Source organism: Ovis aries, chromosome 1, assembly GCF_016772045.2.
Source record: "Ovis aries strain OAR_USU_Benz2616 breed Rambouillet chromosome 1, ARS-UI_Ramb_v3.0, whole genome shotgun sequence".
NCBI classification, from domain to species: Eukaryota; Metazoa; Chordata; class Mammalia; order Artiodactyla; family Bovidae; genus Ovis; species Ovis aries.
In genome coordinates this window covers 256436266-256458666 of record NC_056054.1, presented here as the reverse complement: position 1 = coordinate 256458666, position 22401 = coordinate 256436266, and the positions used below count along the sequence as shown (strand labels likewise).

At 40.6% G+C, this 22401-nt stretch overlaps 2 protein-coding genes across 8 annotated transcripts in view; one reads left to right on the top strand and one right to left on the bottom strand.

Moving 5' to 3' along the window:
- The first annotated feature begins 1168 nt into the window (after positions 1–1168).
- Positions 1169–10051, top strand: LOC101117638 (elongation factor 1-alpha 1-like). Its single transcript, XM_042236975.2, has one exon. It carries the CDS (start codon positions 1240–1242, stop codon positions 2626–2628), a length of 1389 nt encoding a protein of 462 aa, XP_042092909.1. The 5' UTR covers positions 1169–1239; the 3' UTR covers positions 2629–10051.
- TOPBP1 (DNA topoisomerase II binding protein 1) overlaps positions 5647–22401 on the bottom strand; it is a 73337-nt gene continuing 56582 nt past the window's right edge. For all 7 annotated transcript variants that reach the window (XM_004003332.5, XM_042236965.1, XM_012103245.4 and 4 more), the window contains one exon: positions 5647–6495. In XM_004003332.5, coding sequence (XP_004003381.2) covers positions 6352–6495 — 144 coding nt within the window. In that variant the 3' untranslated portion in view covers positions 5647–6351. The remainder of the gene's footprint in view (positions 6496–22401) is intronic.

The following is a 22401-nucleotide window of genomic DNA, read 5'->3' as shown; positions in this document are numbered from 1 at the left end:
CAACATCTGTGTTGAATGCCTGCCCCTCAGGCCAAAGCTTTGGCTTGTTTTATTGAGGTACAGTTGATACACAAGTATACAACAGTGGTTCACAATTTTTAAGTTGTATTCCATTTATAATACAAACCTCAAAGCTTTACAATAAGCAGTTGGGCCTCTTTTACATAAAGACTGGCCCTTTTTGGTCTGCCTTTGCACTGCATTCCCAGATAACTGTAGCCTTGTGGGTCTTGAGGAAACAAGATCCACAGACTGTCAAAGCTAGATACTTTGGAAGCTTGCCTCTCAGGTATAGGTCTTAAAATGTGGGATGTCAGATGTGGAGTTCAAAGCCTTTGTCCCACAGGGAGAAGCTCAGGTGTGCCAGTCTGCTTCCAACTGTGGGTGCTGTGCTGGGGGTGGGGTTTATGGTAAGACTGTGTCTCAGCTTCCCCCTACCTGCTTTGATGTGGTTTTCTCATTTGCCTGATATGTAGCAACCACTTTTTGTGGCTCTTTCAGAGGAAATTGTTCTGTGTATAGCTGTGGATGCAGTGTGTCCATGGGACACAGGACCCACTAACATCATCATTTTGAACTGGGTTTCTCCTTGAAAGTCGCTCAGTTGTGTCTGATTCTTTGTGACCCCATGGACTGTAGTCCATGGAATTCTCCAGGTCATAATACTGGAATGGGTAGCCTTTCCCTTCTCCAGGGAATCTCCCCAACCCAGGGATTGAACCCAAGTCCCCCACATTACAGGTGGATTCTTTACCAGCTGAGCCATAAGGGAAGCCCAGATCTCTCCTTACTCAATGTTGACTGATTTTATTAAGATCTGGAAGCTTGATCAAATCCAAGTCATGGGGCTGAGGGCAAGATTAGAGATGTTCTCTGCTTCCTGCTACATCACATCAGGAGGCATGTCTGGCTCTTTTTGTGAGCAGTGAGTTCAGGTATTATCAGGTTGACCCATCATTGTAAAAGTCCCTCTTTGCTTAGATCTATGATTTCATTAGAAGCTATAAAATGGCTTGACTTCTATCATTTCTTGTGCACTTTCTGCCTGGAATTATTCTATAGGGCCTTTTCTCAATTGTCAGGTTATCTTGAAATGCAGTCATACTGGTAGGATAACTGCCTGATTCTCTTTCCTTTATCAGTTTCTACTGCTTTAAAAATATTGCTAGCTTTTTTTTCGCAACGGGTTTGCCGCCAGGACACAGGTGTCATGAAAACCACCATTAAACCTAAGCCAAAATGGGAAAGGAGAAGACCCACATCAACATCATTGTCATTGGGCACGTAGATTCAGGGAAGTCTACCACGACTGGCCATCTGATCTACAAATGTGGCGGGATCGACAAGAGAACAATTGAAAAGTTCAAGAAGGAGGCTGCCGAGATGGGAAAGGGCTCCTTCAAATGTGCCTGGGTCTTGGACAAACTGAAAGCTGAACGTGAGCGTGGTATTACCATTGATATCTCCCTGTGGAAATTTGAGACCAGCAAGTACTATGTTACCATCATTGATGCCTCAGGACACAGAGACTTCATCAAAAACATGATTACAGGCACATCCCAGGCTGACTGTGCTGTCCTGATTGTTGCTGCTGGTGTTGGTGAATTTGAAGCCGGTATCTCCAAGAACGGGCAGACCCGTGAGCATGCCCTTCTGGCTTACACCCTGGGTGTGAAACAACTAATTGTTGGCATTAACAAAATGGATTCTACTGAGCCACCCTATAGCCAGAAGAGATATGAGGAAATTGTTAAGGAAGTCAGCACCTACATTAGGAAAATTGGCTACAACCCTGACACAGTAGCATTTGTGCCAATTTCTGGCTGGAATGGTGATAACATGCTGGAGCCAAGTGCTAATATGCCATGGTTCAAGGGATGGAAAGTCACCCGAAAGGACGGCAATGCCAGTGGAACCACCCTGCTTGAAGCTCTGGATTGCATCCTGCCACCAACTCACCCAACTGACAAACCCTTGCGTTTGCCTCTCCAGGATGTCTATAAAATTGGTGGTATTGGTACTGTCCCTGTGGGTCGTGTGGAGACTGGTGTTCTCAAACCTGGCATGGTGGTCACCTTTGCTCCAGTCAATGTAACAACTGAGGTGAAGTCTGTAGAAATGCACCATGAAGCATTGAGTGAAGCCCTTCCTGGGGACAATGTGGGCTTCAATGTCAAGAATGTGTCTGTCAAAGATGTCCGTCGTGGCAATGTGGCTGGTGACAGCAAAAATGATCCACCCATGGAAGCTGCTGGCTTCACAGCTCAGGTGATTATTTTGAACCATCCAGGCCAAATCAGTGCTGGATATGCACCTGTGCTGGATTGTCACACAGCTCACATTGCTTGCAAGTTTGCTGAGCTGAAGGAGAAGATTGATCGTCGTTCTGGGAAAAAGCTGGAAGATGGCCCTAAATTCTTGAAATCTGGTGACGCTGCCATCGTTGATATGGTTCCTGGCAAGTCTATGTGTGTTGAGAGCTTTTCTGATTATCCTCCCCTGGGCCGTTTTGCTGTGCGTGACATGAGACAGACAGTCGCTGTGGGTGTCATCAAAGCAGTGGACAAGAAGGCAGCTGGAGCTGGCAAGGTCACCAAGTCTGCCCAGAAAGCTCAGAAGGCTAAATGAATATTATCCCCAATACCTGCCACCCCAGTCTTAATCAGTGGTGGAAGAACGGTCTCAGAACTGTTTGTCTCAATTGGCCATTTAAGTTTAATAGTAAAAGACTGGTTAATGATAAAAAAAAATATATTGCTATTGTATTAAAAGCAAAATAGTCTATTACTTTTCTTTTATGCCTTGAAAAACATAAATATCTGTATCCTGGCTTTTCTTCCCATAAATACCTCACAAATTTAAAACACTCAATACTTTCAATTACAGAATCCCAAATGCTAAACAAGCATGAAGTGCCAAAAGGATACTACTTCTTATAAGTGGGAGAAAAACAAAGACCTGTGTGCCTTGCTTGTTGATAGATTTCTTTTTTCCCCAAGAAACATGAATTGCTTTAAAAATATTTATTTTGTATCTGCTTATTCCATCCACTGTTTGAGGTGCTAGGGACACGCCAATAAAACAGGTCAATAAATACAGATTGAAAAGTATTTTTGAGGCTAGAGTGGGGGGGCGGGGTGGTCACACTATGGCCAACTGCCTATTTCCACATGGCCTTGAGCTCAGGATAGTTTTTATATTTTAGAGGGTTGGAGGAAAAATGCCAGAAAGACCAGCCCACATTGCTTAAAAGTTCATCTTCTACCTTCTACAGAGAAAGCTTGCCAACCTCCGCTATAAAACAGCACGTACCAAAATACCTCCAAGTTAAAGGTTCATCTGTTAAGCTGCTGCAGGAGAGGGAAGCATCAGGTCCTGGGATGGAGTGCTAAGACGGGATCTTTTGCTTCATGCAGCAAAGACTTCACAAATGAGCACCCCCTAAAAAAAGTGAGAGTGAGTTTGAGGGATGCACACTCCACTGGCAGAACCTCTTCAGAAAGTGAGATTGGACTCATGCCATGGGGTTGCTGCTTTTTATGGGCTGAGTAATTTCATAGGCTAATGGCTGGGAGGAATACTCTCGCTGTTTCAGGGAAGGATGGGACTTTTCCAGAAACTGGGCCACTGCCCACTTTTCCCATGTGAGTGATTTTATTACAATGAAAGTATAAGCTAAATGTCAATGACCAGATTATTCTTAAAGTCATCTTGGTTTCAGCCAGTTCCAGGCTGTTCAGCATGCTAATAGCTGTGCTCCTCCTTCACTGTCCAGAGGTTTTGTCCTGTCCCTTCCCTCCCTGTCTCAAAATAAACAGGTATGGACTAGAGCTTAAACAACAAACTTCTCACAATTCTGGAGGCTAGGAGTTTAAGGTCAAGGTGCTGCCAGGGGTTGCTTCTGGTAAGGCATCTTCTCCCGACTTGCAGACAGCTGCCTGTGTCCCCATGTGGCCTTTCCTCTGTGCCCATGAACTCCTGGTCTCTCCTTAAAGCCCGCTCATATGACTTCATTGAACCTTAATTATTCCAAACTCCAAGTACAATCACATATGGTGTTAAGTGTCAATCTGTGAAATTTTCTTTAGTGGGCTGAGGAAGATAAAATTCAGCCTGAAATATAAATACTGAGTGTAGTGTCTGCACTGAGGGCCCTACCACTAACTCCGAGGGACCCTGCAAGCGGTTTGTTCCTGAAGCCTACAAACTACCTTACATGCTGAGCAGTCGTATTTGTTGAATCAATGAATCGTGATGAGGCCAGAGTAATGCACACGAAAAGTCACAGGGGAATATAAGAAATGCTAATTTAAATGTCATAGATTAAAACACTATAGTAATTCTAAGGAGAAAGTAAGAATAGTGAAGGAAAGTTTTTTTTTTTCTTCCTTTTTAAATGAGATATCTACCTATGCTTAGAATTATCTGCATGTAAGAAGACTTCGCTGGCGTAAGGATATTCACAATGTAAGAGTCAAACCCTGACTGAAAATGTGTTATGTAGGGTGTAGCCAGATTCTGGAGAGTCAACAGAAGCTGAGGTCTGGAGCCTTAAAATTGTACATTAAGGCCTGAACAGAGAAAACAGTTCATAATCATGGCAGAAAAGACAATGCTACATTAGTTCATTTTTTCTGAGATAGAGAAATAGGAGAATAATATTTGTTCTGGCAACAGTGTGCTCATCAACAAAAGAGTGACTATTGCAAAGAACTTTTAAGTAGTGAAATTCAGAGAGAAACATACCTGAAACTGCCAATGAAAGGACCAGCTAACACAAAATGGTCTAATAAAACCCAGGTCTGTGGGTTTTTTGTTTGGAGGAGGGCAGGAGTACAGTTTATATGACAATGTTACCTGTTTGCTGGTGTAAGAATCTGTTGTCCTAAGGTACACTGCAGTCCATGGGGTCGCTAGGAGTTGAACATGACTGAGCAACTTCACTTTCACTTTTCACTTTCATGCACTGGAGAAGGAAATAGCAACTTACTCCAGTCTTCTTGCCTGGAGAATCCCAGGGACAGGGGAGCCTGGTGGGCTGCCGTCTATGGGGTCGCACAGAGTCGGACACGACTGAAGTGACTTAGCAGCAGCAGCAAGGTGTGAATTAGCTCAAAGTTAAAAAGACTGAAGGGCAGTGATAACCCCTACTTCATTTAGAGAAAAATCTGATGAAAACTTCAGGGGTTTGGTGTTCAGGTTAAGGATTTTAATTTATCAGCATCTGAGTTTGCCTTTCAAAGATTATTACTAGGAACTGAACAATTTACATCAAAATTACAGTCCCTTAAACAAAGTGAAGCAGCCTTATATTTAGAGAACTGTGGCCATGCATGTAGTATCTGGTCTTTAGGTTTAGATTAATAGAGGGCTAATGCAGTTCTGTAGTTCTTCCTTTTTTTAACCCACCAGAGCCATATTCTACATGTGTATGTGAAAGTCGCTCAGTTATGTCCAACTCTTTTGCGACCCCATTGACTATACAGTCCACGGAATTCTCCAGGCCAGCATACTGGAGGGGGTAGCCGTTCCCTTCTCCATGGGATCTTCCCAATCTGGGGATCTAACCCAGGTCTCCTGCATTGCAGGCAGATTCTTTACCAACTGGGCCACCAGGGAAGCCCTAATAATTCTACATAAACAACATCAGAAACATAACTAGATTTATTTTTAAGCTGTTTTACAAATCTTTTGTTTCAACAAGAGAATGGTTACCAGAATGTTGTTTTTTTTTTAATTATCTATTTGAACAACTACTTTGAGTCACTACTTTTATTCTTTATTGTCTTTATTTTCCAAGTTTTGGCCCCCAAACCTGGCAAACATCATGGAGATTTGTACAAACATGCATATACATATATACACACACACTTAAGTTTAAAGCCTCAGTTCCTCATTAAACCTTGTGCTCAGGCTCCTGTTAAGAAGAGGTAAAATGGTGAGAAGCTAAAAATCAGGGAAAATATGAATGAATCCCAATTGATAACTTTCTTGTTATGAATTAAAGCAGACATTTAAAGGCAAAATCTAACATCTTGCTAAAACTTCCACTGAACTACAGACTTGGATATTTACAAGCAAATAAATAAAAACCCACCTTACACACATCAATATGGTTTAATGACAAGCTAGCTGAGGAGCTGCATTTTGTTATTTCAGGTAACTTTCTATTAGGATCAGTTAATATTTCAGTGATTAAAATTTCAGGTGTTGAAAACTAACTTCAAGCTTCATCATTACACTGAAGCTGAATTCTCCAGGTTCTTGTCTTTAAATTACAAATCCATCACAGTCATATTCAAGTTATTAATTTAAAAAACATTTAATGTTTTGATAACTGAGTAAATATAATTACTGTACTCTGGGTCGTTTGATTTTATTTTTTTCTGTAGGAGCTTTCCTCTTTTGTGAGAATCCAGGCCCAGGTTCCTTTTTATTCTGAAGAAATGAAGCAGCCTCTGGTAGACAGTAATTTTCTACTTGAGGAGGGGATTCCTATAAAACAGGGGAAAAACCCAACATTGTTAATTTTTTTCCCCCAGATTTCAAACTGTTAATAAGGTAATAGATTCCTCTACTCTGCTTTATAATAAAAAAACATCAGTCTTCCAAGATAGCTACTTAGCACTTGTCACCCTTAATGAACAGATCCCACGTAACAAAATTTCACCTTTTATTAGAAAAATGAGTTTATAGCTCAGGCAGAGGGGGGCTAGCTCAGATCTTAATGGATTAAATATAGATTAAAAACAGAATAGAGAAAACACAAAATACAATTAACATCTATCATTTAAGTGAGATGCTTACTGCAAGTTTCTGAAAACCTTAAAAAATTTTTACAATAAACATGTGAGATAGGTTATTCTCCATTTTACAGATAAAAAAGCTTAAATGACAGTGTTATATAACTAGCAGGTGGCAAAGCCAAAATTCATGTACCTCTCCACTTGACTCCAAAATCCTTTGCATTTTTCTTCCTCACAACCATATTCCAACATAAAAGAAAACAGCTATTATAAGTACAATTTATTCCTGGCAACATGGTAGACTGGAGAACACAAGGAATCACCACCACACTGGGTAAATGCCTTTCAATCCAATTCCTCCAAAGTTTAACAAGTATAACTTCCAACCAGAACATACTAGAAGCAACTACTCTAAGACACTGTAGAAGAAACAATCAGCAAATACCAAAGGGGGGCTGACCTCTGGAAAGAAAGGAATGATAGGGTGAATCCTCCTTTTCATTTTTTACAGCTTTTAGTCAGGAGAGACGCCCGTCTGTGTCATGTTGACTGGCTAAAACAGAAAATTTTGAAGAGCCACAGGACAGAATGGCACCATAGCACTAGAAAATGAGGTGGGAAATTCCAGAAAATCTGAGGGGAGCTCCAACTCTGTATTATAAACATTGACCAAATTCTTACTTGACCCCTAAATCATGTCTGTCAGAGACTCAAGGTAAGGCCCCAAGAACCCAATTGAGATCTGAGCTGCAACTTACTGTGTAACATCAGCCAAGCAAACTGCCTACTGTCTTTAAGGACTGAAAGACTTAATATACTAGAGATGTCAAACACTTAAACTGACCTGTAGGTTTAATGTAATTCCTATTAAAATCATAGCAAGGTGTTTCTACAGACAAACAAACTTATTTAAAAATTTACATATAAAGACACAAGCCAAAAAAAAAAAAAAGTACAAATGCTAGAATAGCAACAGCAATTTTGAAAAAGAGGAATAAAGAGAAAGGAATCATTACCGAGTATTAGGACTGAGTCTTGCAAAAAAAAAAAGTCTTGCAGAGGGAAAGACACATAGATTGATGGAATAGAACAGAGAATCCAGAAACAGACTGACACGACCCACATCTGAATTTCGACAAAGGTACAAATGCAACTGAACGGAGGATTAACCATTTGCTCTTTAACAAATGGTTCTTCTGAGGCAGGAAACCCCCCAGCCAACCCCCTGACAATTTTGTCTTAAACCTCACAACCAGGTTTCCCTGGTGGCTCAGATGGTGAAGAATCTGCCTGTAGTGTGGGAGAACTGGGTTCAGTCCCTGGATCAGGAAGATCCTCTGGAGAAGGGAATGGCTACCCACTGCAGTATTCCTACCTGGAGAATCCCATGGCCAGAGGAGCCTGGTGGGACACAACTTAGAGACTTTCACATGTTTTATGGAAAATGGGTCATAGACAGTATAAAAACTGTAAAATCTTTTAAACTTCTGTTTTGCAAAAAAATCCTGTTAAGAGATAAAGGCAGGAAATCTCTGTTGGTTCAGTGGTTAGGGACTCAGTGCTTCCACTGCTGGGGGCCTGAACCCTGGTGGGGGCACTAAGATCCTGCAAGCTGTGTGGCACAGCCAAAAAAAAAAAAGGAGTATAAAAGTAAAGAGATAAACCAAGACAGGGAGAAAATATGTGCAAACACATATCCAACAAAAGACAAGTATCTGCTACAAAAAACTCTCACGGGTAAAACCAATTCAATTACAAAATGGGCAAAAGACATGAGGAGACACTCCAATCAAGAGGATTATAAACATGGTAAAAAAGCACACCAAGAGATGTTCACTTTGATTAGCCATTAAGGAAATGCAACAAGCTAAAACCACAAGAGATTATATGCCAACTAAAATGATAATTAAATGTAGATGAGAATGCAAAGAAACTGGATCACTCAGCCATTGACGGCAGGAATTGTAAAATATGCCCACTCTGGAAACATACACTTGGGCACTTATCCCAGTGCAGTGTAATCTTATATTCACATACAAATTATACAAACATTCCTAGCAGCTCCAAGCCAGAAATAACCCAGATGTCTTTCAACAGGTTAAAGATTAACTGTAGTATATCTGTATTACTCAGTAATAAAATGGAATAAAAGTGTATACTAATACAACGATTTGGATGAATCTCAAAAGAATTTTACTGAGTGAAAAAAGCCAATTGCCAAAGTTCACACATTATTAGTAATTTCATTTATTTAAGATTTTAAAAATCATTAAATTTTAGAAATGGACAAAAGATTACTAATTGGGACTTGCTGGTAGTCCAGCAGTTAAGAATCTACCTTGCAACGCAGGGGACACAGGTTTGATCCCTGGTTGGGGAACGAGGTTCCACATGCTGTAGAACAACTAAGCCCATACACTGCAGCTACTGAGCCCACATACTGGGGACTGTGCGCCACAATCAGGATGTTCATGTGCTGCAACAAAGGATCTTGCGTGATGCAGTGAAGACCCCGTGTGCTGCAACTAAGACCTCACACAGCAAAATAATGACTTTTTTTCTGTCCTCTTAAAAAAAATATTAGTGGTTGCCAGGCATAAGAGAGCTTGGGAGGAGGGGAAAAATGACACATTGCATAAAGAACAATTCAAATTACCATCAACTTCTTATGAGAAATAAAAGAGGCCAGGAGAGAACGAAGTCTTTAAAGTACTAGAAGAAGAAAAAAACTCAACCCCCAATTCTATATCCTATCAAAAATCTTCAAGAATAAGCTAAAACAGACATTTTCAAAAAAGAAAACTAGAATTTGTCCCCATCATATTTGTATTACAAACTAAAGAAAGTTCTTCAGGCTGAAGGAAAATGATACCACATGAAAACTTAGCTCTTCAGAAAGAAATAACATTTAAGATGATATATACTAGGATAAATATAAAAGGCTTCCCTTTTGATTTCCTTAAATAAGACTGTCTAAGGCAAAACTTAAAGTATTACACAAAACTGTGGAGTTATAACAGATAGATGGGTCAGACATTAAACATTTTAGTGGTTGCAAATCTTTGTTACAACTACTCAACTATGCAGTTGTAGATATGCCAATGAATGAACATAGCTGGGTTTCAACTTCGTAAGTTTTATTTATAAAATAGACAACAAATTGGACTGTGGGCTATAGTTTACTGACTCCTGGTTTGAAGAGCAGGGGAAGCAATTGAATCTATATGGTTCCAAGATTTCTAAATTTTACACAAAGTGGTACAACAGTAACTTTAGAAAGATTATGAAAAATTAAGTATATTGTAATCAGTAGAGCAAAACACTTCCACCTGTCCAAAAAAAGCAGAGAAGTTGCTGCTTTAAAAAGAATGGATGCTGGACTTGCCTGGTGGTCCAGTGGTTGAGAGTCCCCCTGCCAATGCAGGGGACACAGGTTTAATCCGTGGTCCAGAAGATCCCACATGCTGTGGAGCAACTAAGCCCATGTGCTGCAACTATGGAGTCCGTGTGCCCAGAGCTCCCGCTCCTCAGCAAGAGAAGCCACAGCAATGAGACACCCATACATCACAACTAGAGAGCAGACCCCACTCACTGCAACTAGAGAAAGCTCACACAGCAATGAAGAGCCAGTGCAGAAAAAAAAAAAAGGACAATGAATAAAATGGAGTTCCAAAAGATTTTTAATACCAAAAAAGACAAGAAAAGAACTCAGGAACAAAGAACTGAGAGACAAACCAAAAGACAAATGGCAAAAAGTAAAATCCAGTATTGGTAAATACATTGTAGACTAAACATTTTAGAGAATAAAAACCAAGTCCCAACTATATCCTGTTTATAAGAAAGCTATTCCCCCCTCCTCAATTTTTTAAAATATTTAATTGGAGGATAATTGCTTTACAATATTGTATTGGTTTCTGCCATACATCAACATGTATCAGCCATAGGTATACATATGTCCCCTGCCTTTAAATCTCGCTCCCACCCCATCCCACCCATCTAGGTTGTCACACACAGAGCTGCAGTTTGAGTTTCCTAAGTCATGCAGCCAATTCCCACTGGCTACCTATTTCATTTATGGCTGTGTGTGTGTTTCCATGCTACTCTCTGCATTCGTCCCACCTTCTCCTTCCCACCCCTTCTCTGTGTTCACAAGTCTGTTCTCTGTCTGTGTCTCCATTGCTGCCCTGCAAATAGGTTCATCAGTACCATCTTTTTAGGTTCTGTATATATGTGTTAATATATAGTATTTTTCTCTGACTTACTTACTTACTCTAATAGGCTCTAGGTTCATCCACCTTAGCACTGAATCAAATGTGCTCCTTTTTATGGTTAAGTAATATTCCATTATACACACACATATGTATATACATATATATATGCATATACACACATATACATATATATATGTGTAAATAGTGCTGCAATGAACACTGGGGGTACATGTGTCTTTTTCAATTATGGTTTTGTCAAGGTATATACACAGTAGTGGGATTGTTGGGTCATATGGTAGTTTTATTCCTAGTTGGGTTCCCTTTCAAGAAATTCATTTAATGACAAAGACAATTTAAAATTTTTAAAAAGAGAAATTAAGAAGAAATAATCCCATCTTGCATCAAAAATAATAAAATACTGGGCAATAAATTCAACTAACATTTATAAACACTAAGACTGATGAAATGAAGACTTATAAATTAGTAAACTGAAAGCTGTAAGACTGATGAAAAAGATACAAATAAACATCTGTGCTCATGGATTAGAAGAATTAATGTTTTTAAAATGTCCTTGCTACCCAAAGCAATCTACAGATTCAATGCAATCCGTATCAAACTTCCATGGCATTTTCCAGAGAAATAGAACAAACAATCCTAAAATTTGTACGGAAACACAAAAGACCTCAAATAAAGCTATCTAGAGAAAGAACAACAAAGTTGGAGCATCATGTGCCCTGATTTCAAACTATATTACAAAGCTACAGTTATCAAAATAGTACATCTTGTGAAATGCAGGGCTGGATGAAGCACAAGCTGGAATCGAGATTGCTGGGAGAAACATCAATAACCTCACGTATGCAGAAGACACTACCCTTATGGCAGAAAGCAAAGAGGAACTTAAGAGCTTCTTGATGAAAGTGAAAGAGAATGAAAAAGCTGGCTTGAAACTCAAAATTCAGAAAACTAAGAACACGATATCTGGTCTTATCACTTCATGGCAAATAGATGAGGAATGGAAACAGTAACAGACTTGAGCTGGACCATAAAGAAAGCTGAGCACCAAAGAATTGATGCTTTTGAACTGTGCTGTTGGAGAAGACTCTTAAGAGTCCCTTGGACTGCAAGGAGATTCAATTAGTCAATCAATCCTAAAGGAATCAATCCTGAATATTCATTGGAAGGACCAAAGTATTGGTAGCTCCAATACTTTGGCCATCTGATGTGAAGAGCTGACTCACTGAAAAAGACACTGATGCTGGGAAAGACTGAAGGTAGGAGGAGAAGGGGATGACAGAGGACAAGACGATTGGATGGCATCACCGACTCAATGGACATGAGTTTGAGCAAGCTCTGGGAGATGGTGAAGGATAGGGAAGCCTAGTGTGCTGCAGTACAGGGGGTCGCAAAGACTTGGACACAACTGAGCGACCAAACAACATTGTATTGGCCTAAAAACAGATCAATGGAATAGACTAGAGTCCCAGAAATAATCATATGCATACATGGTCAAGTAATTTACAACAAAGATGCCAAGAATATACAACAGGGAAAAGACAGTCTTTTCAATAAACAGTGATGGGAAAACTAAATCACCACATGCAAAAGAATGAAACCCAATTAATAACTTAAATCACACACAAAAATAAACTCAAAATGGATTAAAGAGTTGAACATAAGACCTAAAACCATAAAACTCCTAGGAAAAAAACAGGTGGCAAGCTTATTGACAGTGGTTTTGTTTTTTTTTTTTACTTGACACAAAAAGCAAAGGCAACAAAAGCAAAAATAAACGAGTGAGATTATCAAACGAAAAGCTTCTGCACAGTGAAGGAAACCATCAACAAAATGAAAAGGCAACTTGTCAAATGGGAGAAAATATTTGCAAATTATGTATCTGATATGGAGTTAATATCCAAAGTATACAAAACATTCATAAACCTCAACAGCAAAGAAAAAAAATCCATTAAAAAATAGGCAGAGGATCTGAACAGACATTTTCCCAAAGAAGACATACAGATGGCCAACAGGTACGTGAAAAAGTGCTCAACATGACTAATCAACAGAGAAATGCAAATCAAAGCCACAATGAGATATCCTCTCACACCTGTTAGAATAACTTACATAGAAAAGACAAGAAACAACACATGTTGGCAAGAGTGCAGAGAAAAGGGAACCTCTGCGCACCACTGGTGGGAATGTAAATGCTACAGCCACTGTGGAAAACAGTATGGAGGGTTCTACAAAGAATTAAAGACAGAACTACTATATGGTCCAAAGGTTCCACTTCTGGGTATTTATCCAAAGGAAACGAAAACACTAATTTGGAAAGATCTTTACACTCCCATGTTCAGTGAAGCATTATTTATAGTAGCTAAGATATGAGTATCCATCCAGAAATGAATGAAAGGATAAAGAAAACTTTATGCGTACATACACAAACTCACACAGACTAAATGGAATACTGGCAGACATTAAAGAGGAAACCCTGCCAAGTGTGGCAAAATGGATGGACTTTGAGGGCACTATGCTAAGCAAAAAGAGTCAAACAGAGACATACAAATACTATATGATTTTTTTATAAATGGAATCTAAGAAACAAAACCCTGAGAACTCAACAGATAGAGAGAACAGATTGATGGTTGCTTGAAAGAAGCAGGGGGTTGAGGGGTGGGGGAGCAAAAAGGATGGGGGTCAGCAGATACAAATTTGATATATATAAGTCATGGGGATATAATTCACGGCATGGTGGTTATAATTAATAGTACTGTATGGTATATTTGAAACTTGTTGAGAGTCAATCTTGGAGGTTCTCAACACAAAATACAAAAAAATTTATAACTGCATGTGGTTGTATGTGGACTTACTGTGGGGATCACTTTACAATATATACATAAAATGAATCATAGTTATGAATCCAGGAGAGGAGGTCCAATAATTAGCCCACCCACACCATCTCACCCAGCTCAAAATGGACAAGACGCAAATGTGCTCAATACTTTCAAACAGCTTTTTACCCTCTTGTCTTAATCATGTATAGAAAACCAAGAATTACTAGATATCTGATAAATCCCTCTAACATGGAAGATGAAAACCCAGCTTTAAAACACAGCTTAGTGGAAACAGAAACTATTCAGACATAAGAAAACGTAAAAAAAAAAAGAACTTCCTACTATAGTTACATATAAAGGATTATGAATCAGATGGCTTTAGACTACTCAATAGCAATACTAGAAGCAAGGAAACAAAAGTTACTAGAAGAGACAAAGGAGAGTGAACAGAGCTCCTGGGATGATGGCAGTGCACAGAAGTAGATACAGGGTGACCACCCACACTGAAGCAACGCAACTGAAGACATGTGGAAGTCTGTTATCACGAAGATCCCTGCAGCCACAGCACCTGGTTTCTAACCTGAAGTCAGAGCACTGGGGGTAAGCCTGTCTCAGGGTCCTACCTCTGCTTGGTTTCTCTTGGCCATTAGCTTGACCCGAAGCTGCTGCTCTCTCATCCTTAGCCTGCTGCCTCACTCTATAAATGTCTTCTGTTTTGACCTACTCCTGAGACCCAGAGAGAGGCAATGATGGGCTCAGATGCAGAAATACAGGGCAGTTTACTCCCCCAATGCACTTCTCCAGATATCTAGGACTTGACACACGTATCAACCCTGACAAAGGCAAGGATATGAACAAGCAAAGAGGAGCAACTGGAGGTCGTATGAGACTAGCAATCTATATTTTATCCTGGGTGCCTGGATGACACTCTGCTATTCTTTAACTGGAAATACTTTCTAGACATTCTTTCATATGTAAGAAAAAATACCAACAAATTATAGTACACATATAAACACCTGACACAGTACAAATTAAGCAATTCATCTACGTTGGGTCCATCTTAGATGGCAGCCATATCCCTGAAACAATCAGTAACTTCTGGAGCGATGAAGTACAGGAGCTTCTCTACATTCCCCTAGTCCCTGCCCCTTATTCAATTAGTAGAATTTTAAAACCTCATATCTCAACAAATAGATTTCTAAAAAATATATTTAGGGGGAGGCGGTCCCAAGATGGTGGAGGAATAGGACAGGGAAACTTCTTTCTCTCTCACAAATTCATCAAAAGATCATCTGAATGTTGAGCAACTTTCACAAAACAACTTCTGAATGCTAGCCGAGTACACCAGGCACCAGAAAGGCAGCCCATTCTCTTCAAAAGGAGGTAGGACAAAATATAAAAGACAGTAACAGAAACAAAAGATTTAGGGATGGAGATCTGTCTTGGGAAAAGAGTGTGAAGGAGGAGAAGTTTCCACACAGTAGGAAAGCCTCTCACAGGTGGGTCTGTGGGGAGTTCTGTAATCTCAGAGGGCAACGTAACTGGGAGAAAAAAAAAAAAGAAGAACCCCATAGAATACACACCTAACCACAACTGCCAGCATCACAGTAGCCCAGCTGCTTGCATCTACCACCGGAGAGTGGGGGCTGGGCAGGGAGGAGTGAGCAGCATCATCGGTCCTTAGGGTAAAGAATGGGCCTGAATGCCCTGATGACGATCTGAGTGAGCTAACATGAGACAGCAACATGGGATCACCAGAGAGACAAGAAAACACAAACTTCCTGAGAAAGGCTGTAACACAGCACGGTCACCCCTGGTGCACTCACAGAACAAAGATGAGTGAATACCAAAGGAGTGCAAGCCAGTTGCAATATAGAGCCCTCTCTCCCAAGAGGCAGAGAGGCAGGCGGGCAACAGACAGAGCCAGAGCCGGAAGGCAAGGGGCTGCTGCAATCTCAGCCCCGGAGCCTGCATCTTCCGCCAAACTGTGAGCAGACTCCCAGTTGCTAGCTACGTCTTCCTGGGATCCTGAATGGCTGACATCTGCCAGGAGCGTCACAGCCTGAGATCAGCTCCCCAGAGACACATGGCATACCTGTGATGGTGCTCTTGCAGCACACCTGGGAAACCAACAGGCCAGGACCAGGGAGGTGATCAGATGCATGGTACATCTGGGATGGTGTGCTCATCAAGCACTGGGTTGCCTGAGCTGCTAGGACCTGGGAGGCACAAAATGCACAGCCCATCTGGGTCTGTGCCCCTGCAAAGCTCCCAAGAACCTGAGCAGCTTAGACCTGGGGACCGCATGAAATGGAGGGCCCACTTGGGACAGTATCATTGCAGAGCACCTGGAGTCTGAGCAGTGAAGACCTGGAAAACACACGCTGCCTTGGGCTGTGGTAAACCCAGGGTGGTCCACACGCTGCGAGCACTCCCCACACATGCCAGTGGTATTTGCATTTTCCTTCCCTCCCCAAAACACAACTGAAAAAGTGAGCCTAAATAAGTAGCCACCTTCACCCCCTTGTGTCAAGGTAGAAATTAGACGCTGAAGAGATTTGCAAACAGAGGAAGTCAAAATAAACCTCTGTGGAAGAGACAGGTGCAGTGCATTAAAACCCTGTGGTTAATACTGACTGTGCACTGGAGGAGGACCTATAGACCTTGAAAACAAGTACAAGCTGGAAAAAGGGACTATCTGACACTGAACTAATGTCACACTGGCCACAAGAGCTCCAGAGAAATTCCTAGCTATATTTTTACTATTATGACTTTTTAATTTTCTTAACAAAGTTTAAGCTCTTTATTACTCCTTTAATTTTCATAACCTAGAATTACCGAGCAAAAATAAGGACCCTATTTTTTAAAGTAAATTTCACATATAAATATTGCGATGGATTTTGGTTTTGTATTTTATATTATATTTTTGAGAGTCTATTCTAGATTTTTAATGTTGCTTTTTGGTATTATCAATTTTGTACCTTTAAGAATCTATCTTCTGTATCCATTTTCAGTTAGGGATTTGATTACTGGCTGGACTTCTCTCTCCCCTTTTAACTCTCCCTTTTCTCCTCCAGATCACCTCTATCTCCTAACTTCCTCTTCTCTTCTCTACTTAACTCTGTGAATCTCTCTGGGTGTTCTGGGCTGTGGAGAGCACTTAGAGAATTGATTACTGGCTTGATTGCTCTCTCCCCTTTGACTCCCCCTCTTCTCTTGGTCAACTCTATTTTCCTCCTCCCTCTTCTCTTCTCTATGTAATTCTATGAATCTCTCTGGGTGTTCCTTGCTGTGGAGAATTGTTTCACCATTAACCTAGATGTTTTATCATATGTGCTGTATTGATGGAAAAGTCTTGAGGCTACTGTAAGAGAAGGACTGAAAGCTAGAGGCAGGAGGCTTAACTACAAAACTTGAGAACATCAGAGAACTCCTGACTCTGGGAACATTAATAGACAAGAGCTCACCCCAAAGTCTCAATACCTACACTGAAATGAAGCTCCGCTCAAGAGTCATAAGTTTCAGTGCAAGACATACCATGCTAATTCTCCAGCAAAACAGAAACACAACCCTGAACAGTAAAACACAGGCTGCCCAAACCCTGTGTCAAACCCACGGACACCCCAAAACTCACTACTGGACACTTCACTGCACTACAGAGAGAAGAAATCCAGCTCCAACCACCAGAACACAGACACAAGCTCCCCCAATCAAGAAACCTTGACAAGCCACTAGTCCAACTCCACCCACAGGGAGTAGACTCCACAATAAAGAGGAACCATGAACTTACAGCCTACAGACATGGCACCCCAAACACAGCAATCTAAACGAAGTGAAAAGGCAGAGAAACATTCAGCAGGTGAAGGACTATGATAAATACCCACCAAACCAAACAAAAGAGGAGATAGGGAGTCTATCTGAAAAAGAATTCAGAATAATGATAGTAAATATGATCCAAAATCTTGAAGACAAAATGGAGTTACAGATAGACTAGAGACAAGGATTGAGAAGATGCAAGAAATATTTAACAAGGACCTAGAAAAAATAAAGAAGAGTCAATCAATAATGAATAATGTAATAACTGAGGATCAAAAGCACTCTGGAGGGAACCAACAGTAGAATAACTGAGGCAGAAGAGAGGATAAGTGAGGTGGAAGATAGAATGGTGGAAAGAAATGAAGCAGAGAGGAAAAAAGAATTAAAAGAAATGAGGATAACCTCAAAGACTGCTGGGACAATGTTAAATGCACCAACATTCAAATCACAGGTATCACAGAAGAAGACAAAAAGAAAGGGCATGAGAAAATACCTGAGGAGATAATAGTCAAAAACTTCCCTAAAATGGGGAAGGAAATAGCCACCCAAGTTCAAGAAACCCACAGAGTCCCAAAAAGGATAAGCTCAAGGCGAAATACCCCAAGATACACATTAATCAAACTAACAAAGATTAGACACAAGAGTAAATATTAAAAGCAGCAAGGGAAAAGCAACATACAACATACAAGGGGATCCCCATAAAGATAACAGCTGATATTTCAATAGAAACTCTTCAGGCCAGAGGGAATGGCAGGACATACTTAAAGTGATGAAAGAGAAAAACCTACGAACAAGATTACTCTACCCAGCAAGGATCTCATTCAAATATGAAGGAGAAATCAAAAGCTTTAGAGACAAGCAAAAGCTTGAATTCACCATCACCAAACCAGCTCTTCAACAAATTTTAGAGGATCTTCTCTAGACAGGAAACATAGAAAAGGTTTATAAAATCTAATGCAAAACAAGTAAATGGTAATGGGATCATAGTTATCAATAATTACCTTAAATGTAAATGGGCTAAATGCCCCAACCAAAAGACAAAGACTGGCCAAATGGATACAAAAACAAGACCCCAATATATGCTGTCAACAAGAGACCCACCTGAAACCAAGGAACACACACAGACTGAAAGTGAAGGACTGGAAAAAGATATTTCATGCAAATGGAGACCAAAAGAAAGCAGAAGTTGCAATACTCATATCAGATAAAAAAGACTTTGAAATGAAGACTGTGATAAGAGACAAAGCAGGACACTACCTAGAAAACTATAAAACACTCATGAAAGAAATCAAAGATGACACAAATAGATGGCAAAATATACCATGTTCATGGATCAGAAGAATCAATATAGTGAAAATGAGTATACTACCCAAAGCAATCTATAGATTCAATACAATCCCTATCAAGCTACCAATGGTATTTTTGATAGAGATAGAACAAATAATTTCACTGTTTGTATGGAAACACAAAAAATCTTGAATAGCCAAAGCAATCCTGATGAAGAATGGAACTGGACACACATGTAAAGAACATACTTTTGGATCCTGTGGGGAAGGCAAGGGTAAGATGATTTGAGAGAATAGCATTGAAATATCTTTCATCACCAAATGTGATGACCAGTGCAAGTTCAGTGCATGAAGCAGGGCACTCAAAGCTGGTGCTCTGGCACAACCCAGAGGGACGGGATGGGGAGAGAGGTGGGGGGGGGCAGTTTTCAGGATTGGGGGGACACATGTACACCCGTGGCTGATGCATGTCAATGTAATAAGGCAAGAACCATCACAATATTGTAAATTAGCCTCCAATTAAAATAAACTAATTAAAAAAAAAAACAAATTACACTATAGTAACATCCACAACTGCACTCATCTCACACGCTAGTAAAGTAATGCTCAAAATTCTCCAAGCCAGGCTTCAGCAATACATGAACCGTGAACTTCCAGATGTTCAAGCTGGTTTCAGAAAAGGAAGAGAAACCAGATATCAAATTGCCAACATCCGATGGATCATTGAAAAAGCAAGAGTTCCAGAAAAACATCTATTTCTGCTTTACTGACAATGCCAAAGCCTTTGACTGTGTGGATCACAATAAATTGTGGAAAATTCTGAAAGAGATGGGAATACCAGACCATCTGACCTGCCTCTTGAGAAACCTCTATCAGGTCAGGAAGCAACAGTTAGAACTGGACATGGAACAACAGACTGGTTCCAAATAGGAAAAGGAGTATGTCAAGGCTGTATACTGTCACCCTGCTTATTTAACTTCTATGCAGAATACATTATGAGAAACGCTGGGCTGGAAGAAGCACAAGCTGGAATCAAGATTGCTGGGAGAAATATCAATAACCTCAGATATGCAGATGACAGCACCCTTATGTCACAAAGTGAAGAAGAACTAAAAAGCCTCTTGATGAAAGTGAAAGAGGAGAGCGAAAAAGTTGGCTTAAAGCTCAACATTCAGAAAACTAAGATTATGGCATCTGGTCCCATCACTTCATGGGAAATAGATGGGGTAACAGTGGAAACAGTGGCTGACTTTATTTTTCTGGGCTCCAAAATCACTGCAGATGGTGACTGCAGCCATGAAATTAAAAGACGCTTACTCCTTGGAAGAAAAGTTATGACCAACCTAGATAGCATATTAAAAAGCAGAGACATTACTTTGCCAACAAAGGTCCATCTAGTCAAGGCTGTGGTTTTTCCATTGGTCATGTATGGATGTGAGAGTTGGACTGTGAAGAAAGCTGAGCCCCAAAGAATTGATGTTTTTGAACTGTGGTGTTGGAGAAGACTCTTGAGGGTCCCTTGGACTGCAAGGAGATCCAACCAGTCCATTCTAAAGGAGATCAGCCCTGGGTGCTCACTGGAAGGAATGATGTTAAAGCTGAAACTCCAACAGTTTGGCCACCTCATGTGAAGAGTTGACTCACTGGAAAAGACCCTGATGCTGGGAGGGATTGGGGACAGGAGGAGAAGGGGATGACAGTCCTGGGATTTCTTTGGAAGGAATGATGCTAAAGGTGAAACTCCCGTACTCTGGCCACCTCATGCGAAGAGTTGACTCACTGGAAAAAACTCTGATGCTGGGAGGGATTGGGGGCAGGAGAGGGGAACAGCAGAGGATGAGATGGCTGGATGGCATCACCAACTTGATGGACGTGAGTCTGAGTGAACTCCAGGAGTTGGTGATGGACAGGGCGCCTGGCATGCTGCAACTCATGGGGTTGCAGAGTCGGACATAACTGAGCAACTGAACTGAACTGAACTGAAAGCATAAGAGATTAAGAGTAGCAAGAATACACAGAAGAACTATACAAAAAAAGATGACTGGGATAACCATGATGATGTGGTATTTCCCTAGAGCCAGACATCCTAGAGTGCAAAGTCAAGTGGGCCTTAGGAAACAATACTATGAAGAAAGCTAGTGGAAGTGACAGAATTCCAGCTGAGCTATCTCAAATCCTAGAAGATGATGCTGTTAAAAGTGCTGCACTCAATATATCAACAAATTTGGAAAACTCAGCAGTGGCCACAAGACTGGAAAAGGTTAGTTTTCATTCCAATCCCAAAGAAGGGCAAAGTCAAAGAATGTTCAAACTTCCACACAATTGTACTCATTTCACATGCTACCAAAGTGATGCTCAAAAATCCTTCAAGCTAGGCTTCAACAGTATGTGAGGCAAGCATTTCCAGATGTACAAGCTGGATTTAGAAAAGGCAGAGGAACCAGAGATCAAACTGTCAATATCCATTAGATCACAGAAAAAGCTACAGAATCCCAGAAAAATATCTTCATTGACTATGCTAAAGCCTTTGACTGTATAGTTCATTACAAACTGTGGAAAATTCTTAAAGAGATGGGAATATCAGAGTACCTTACTTGCCTCCTGAGAAACCTCTATGCAGGTAAAGAAGCACAATTAGAACTGGACATGGAACAACAGATTATTTCAAAATTGGGAAAGGAGTACATCAAGGCTGTATACTGTCACCTTGCTTATTTAACTTTTATGCAGAGTGCATCACATGAAATGCCCAGCTGGATGAATCACAAGCTGTAATCACTGGGAGAAGAGGAACTAAAGAACCTCTTGATATATCCCTGAAACAGAATGGTGAAGATGAACTAAAGAGCCTCTTGATGAGGGTAAAAGAGGAGAGTGGTGCTGGAGAAGGCTCCTGCAAGTCCCATGGACCGCAAGGAGATCACACCAGTCAATCCTAAAGGAAATCAACCCTGAATATTCACTGGAAGGACTAACACTGAAGCTCCAAATACTTTGGCCATCTGACAGGAAGAGGTGACTCACTGGAAAAAGACCCTGATGCTGGGAAAGATTGAGAGAAGAAAAGGTGGTTTACAGAGGGTGAGATGACTGGATGTCATCACTCACTCAATGGATATGAGTCTGAGCAAACTCCAGGAGATGGTGAAGGACAGGGAAGCCTAGTGTGCTGCAGTTCATGGGGTCACAAAGAGTCGGACATGACTTAGCGACTAAACAACAACAAAGAAAAAAGGTCAAGAAAATTTAGAAAGGACCCTTGGGTAAATGTCTCTCCTTGGATTTGCAGAATCAGTTTCTGCGTTCTTTATATCCCAACAATTTAGAGGGCACTTTTAAGGCTTTTAGAGGTCCCCAGATTTTTACACCCACTTCATATTTACCTTCAAGGCCAAATGTTTACATGTGTTCATTATTTTTAAAAAATAGATGGAAACTGAAAGGGCTGAATCAAGGAGACTAATGGGAGATTAACATTCTATGAATAACAACCAAGGGTTTTGCTGTACAGTTA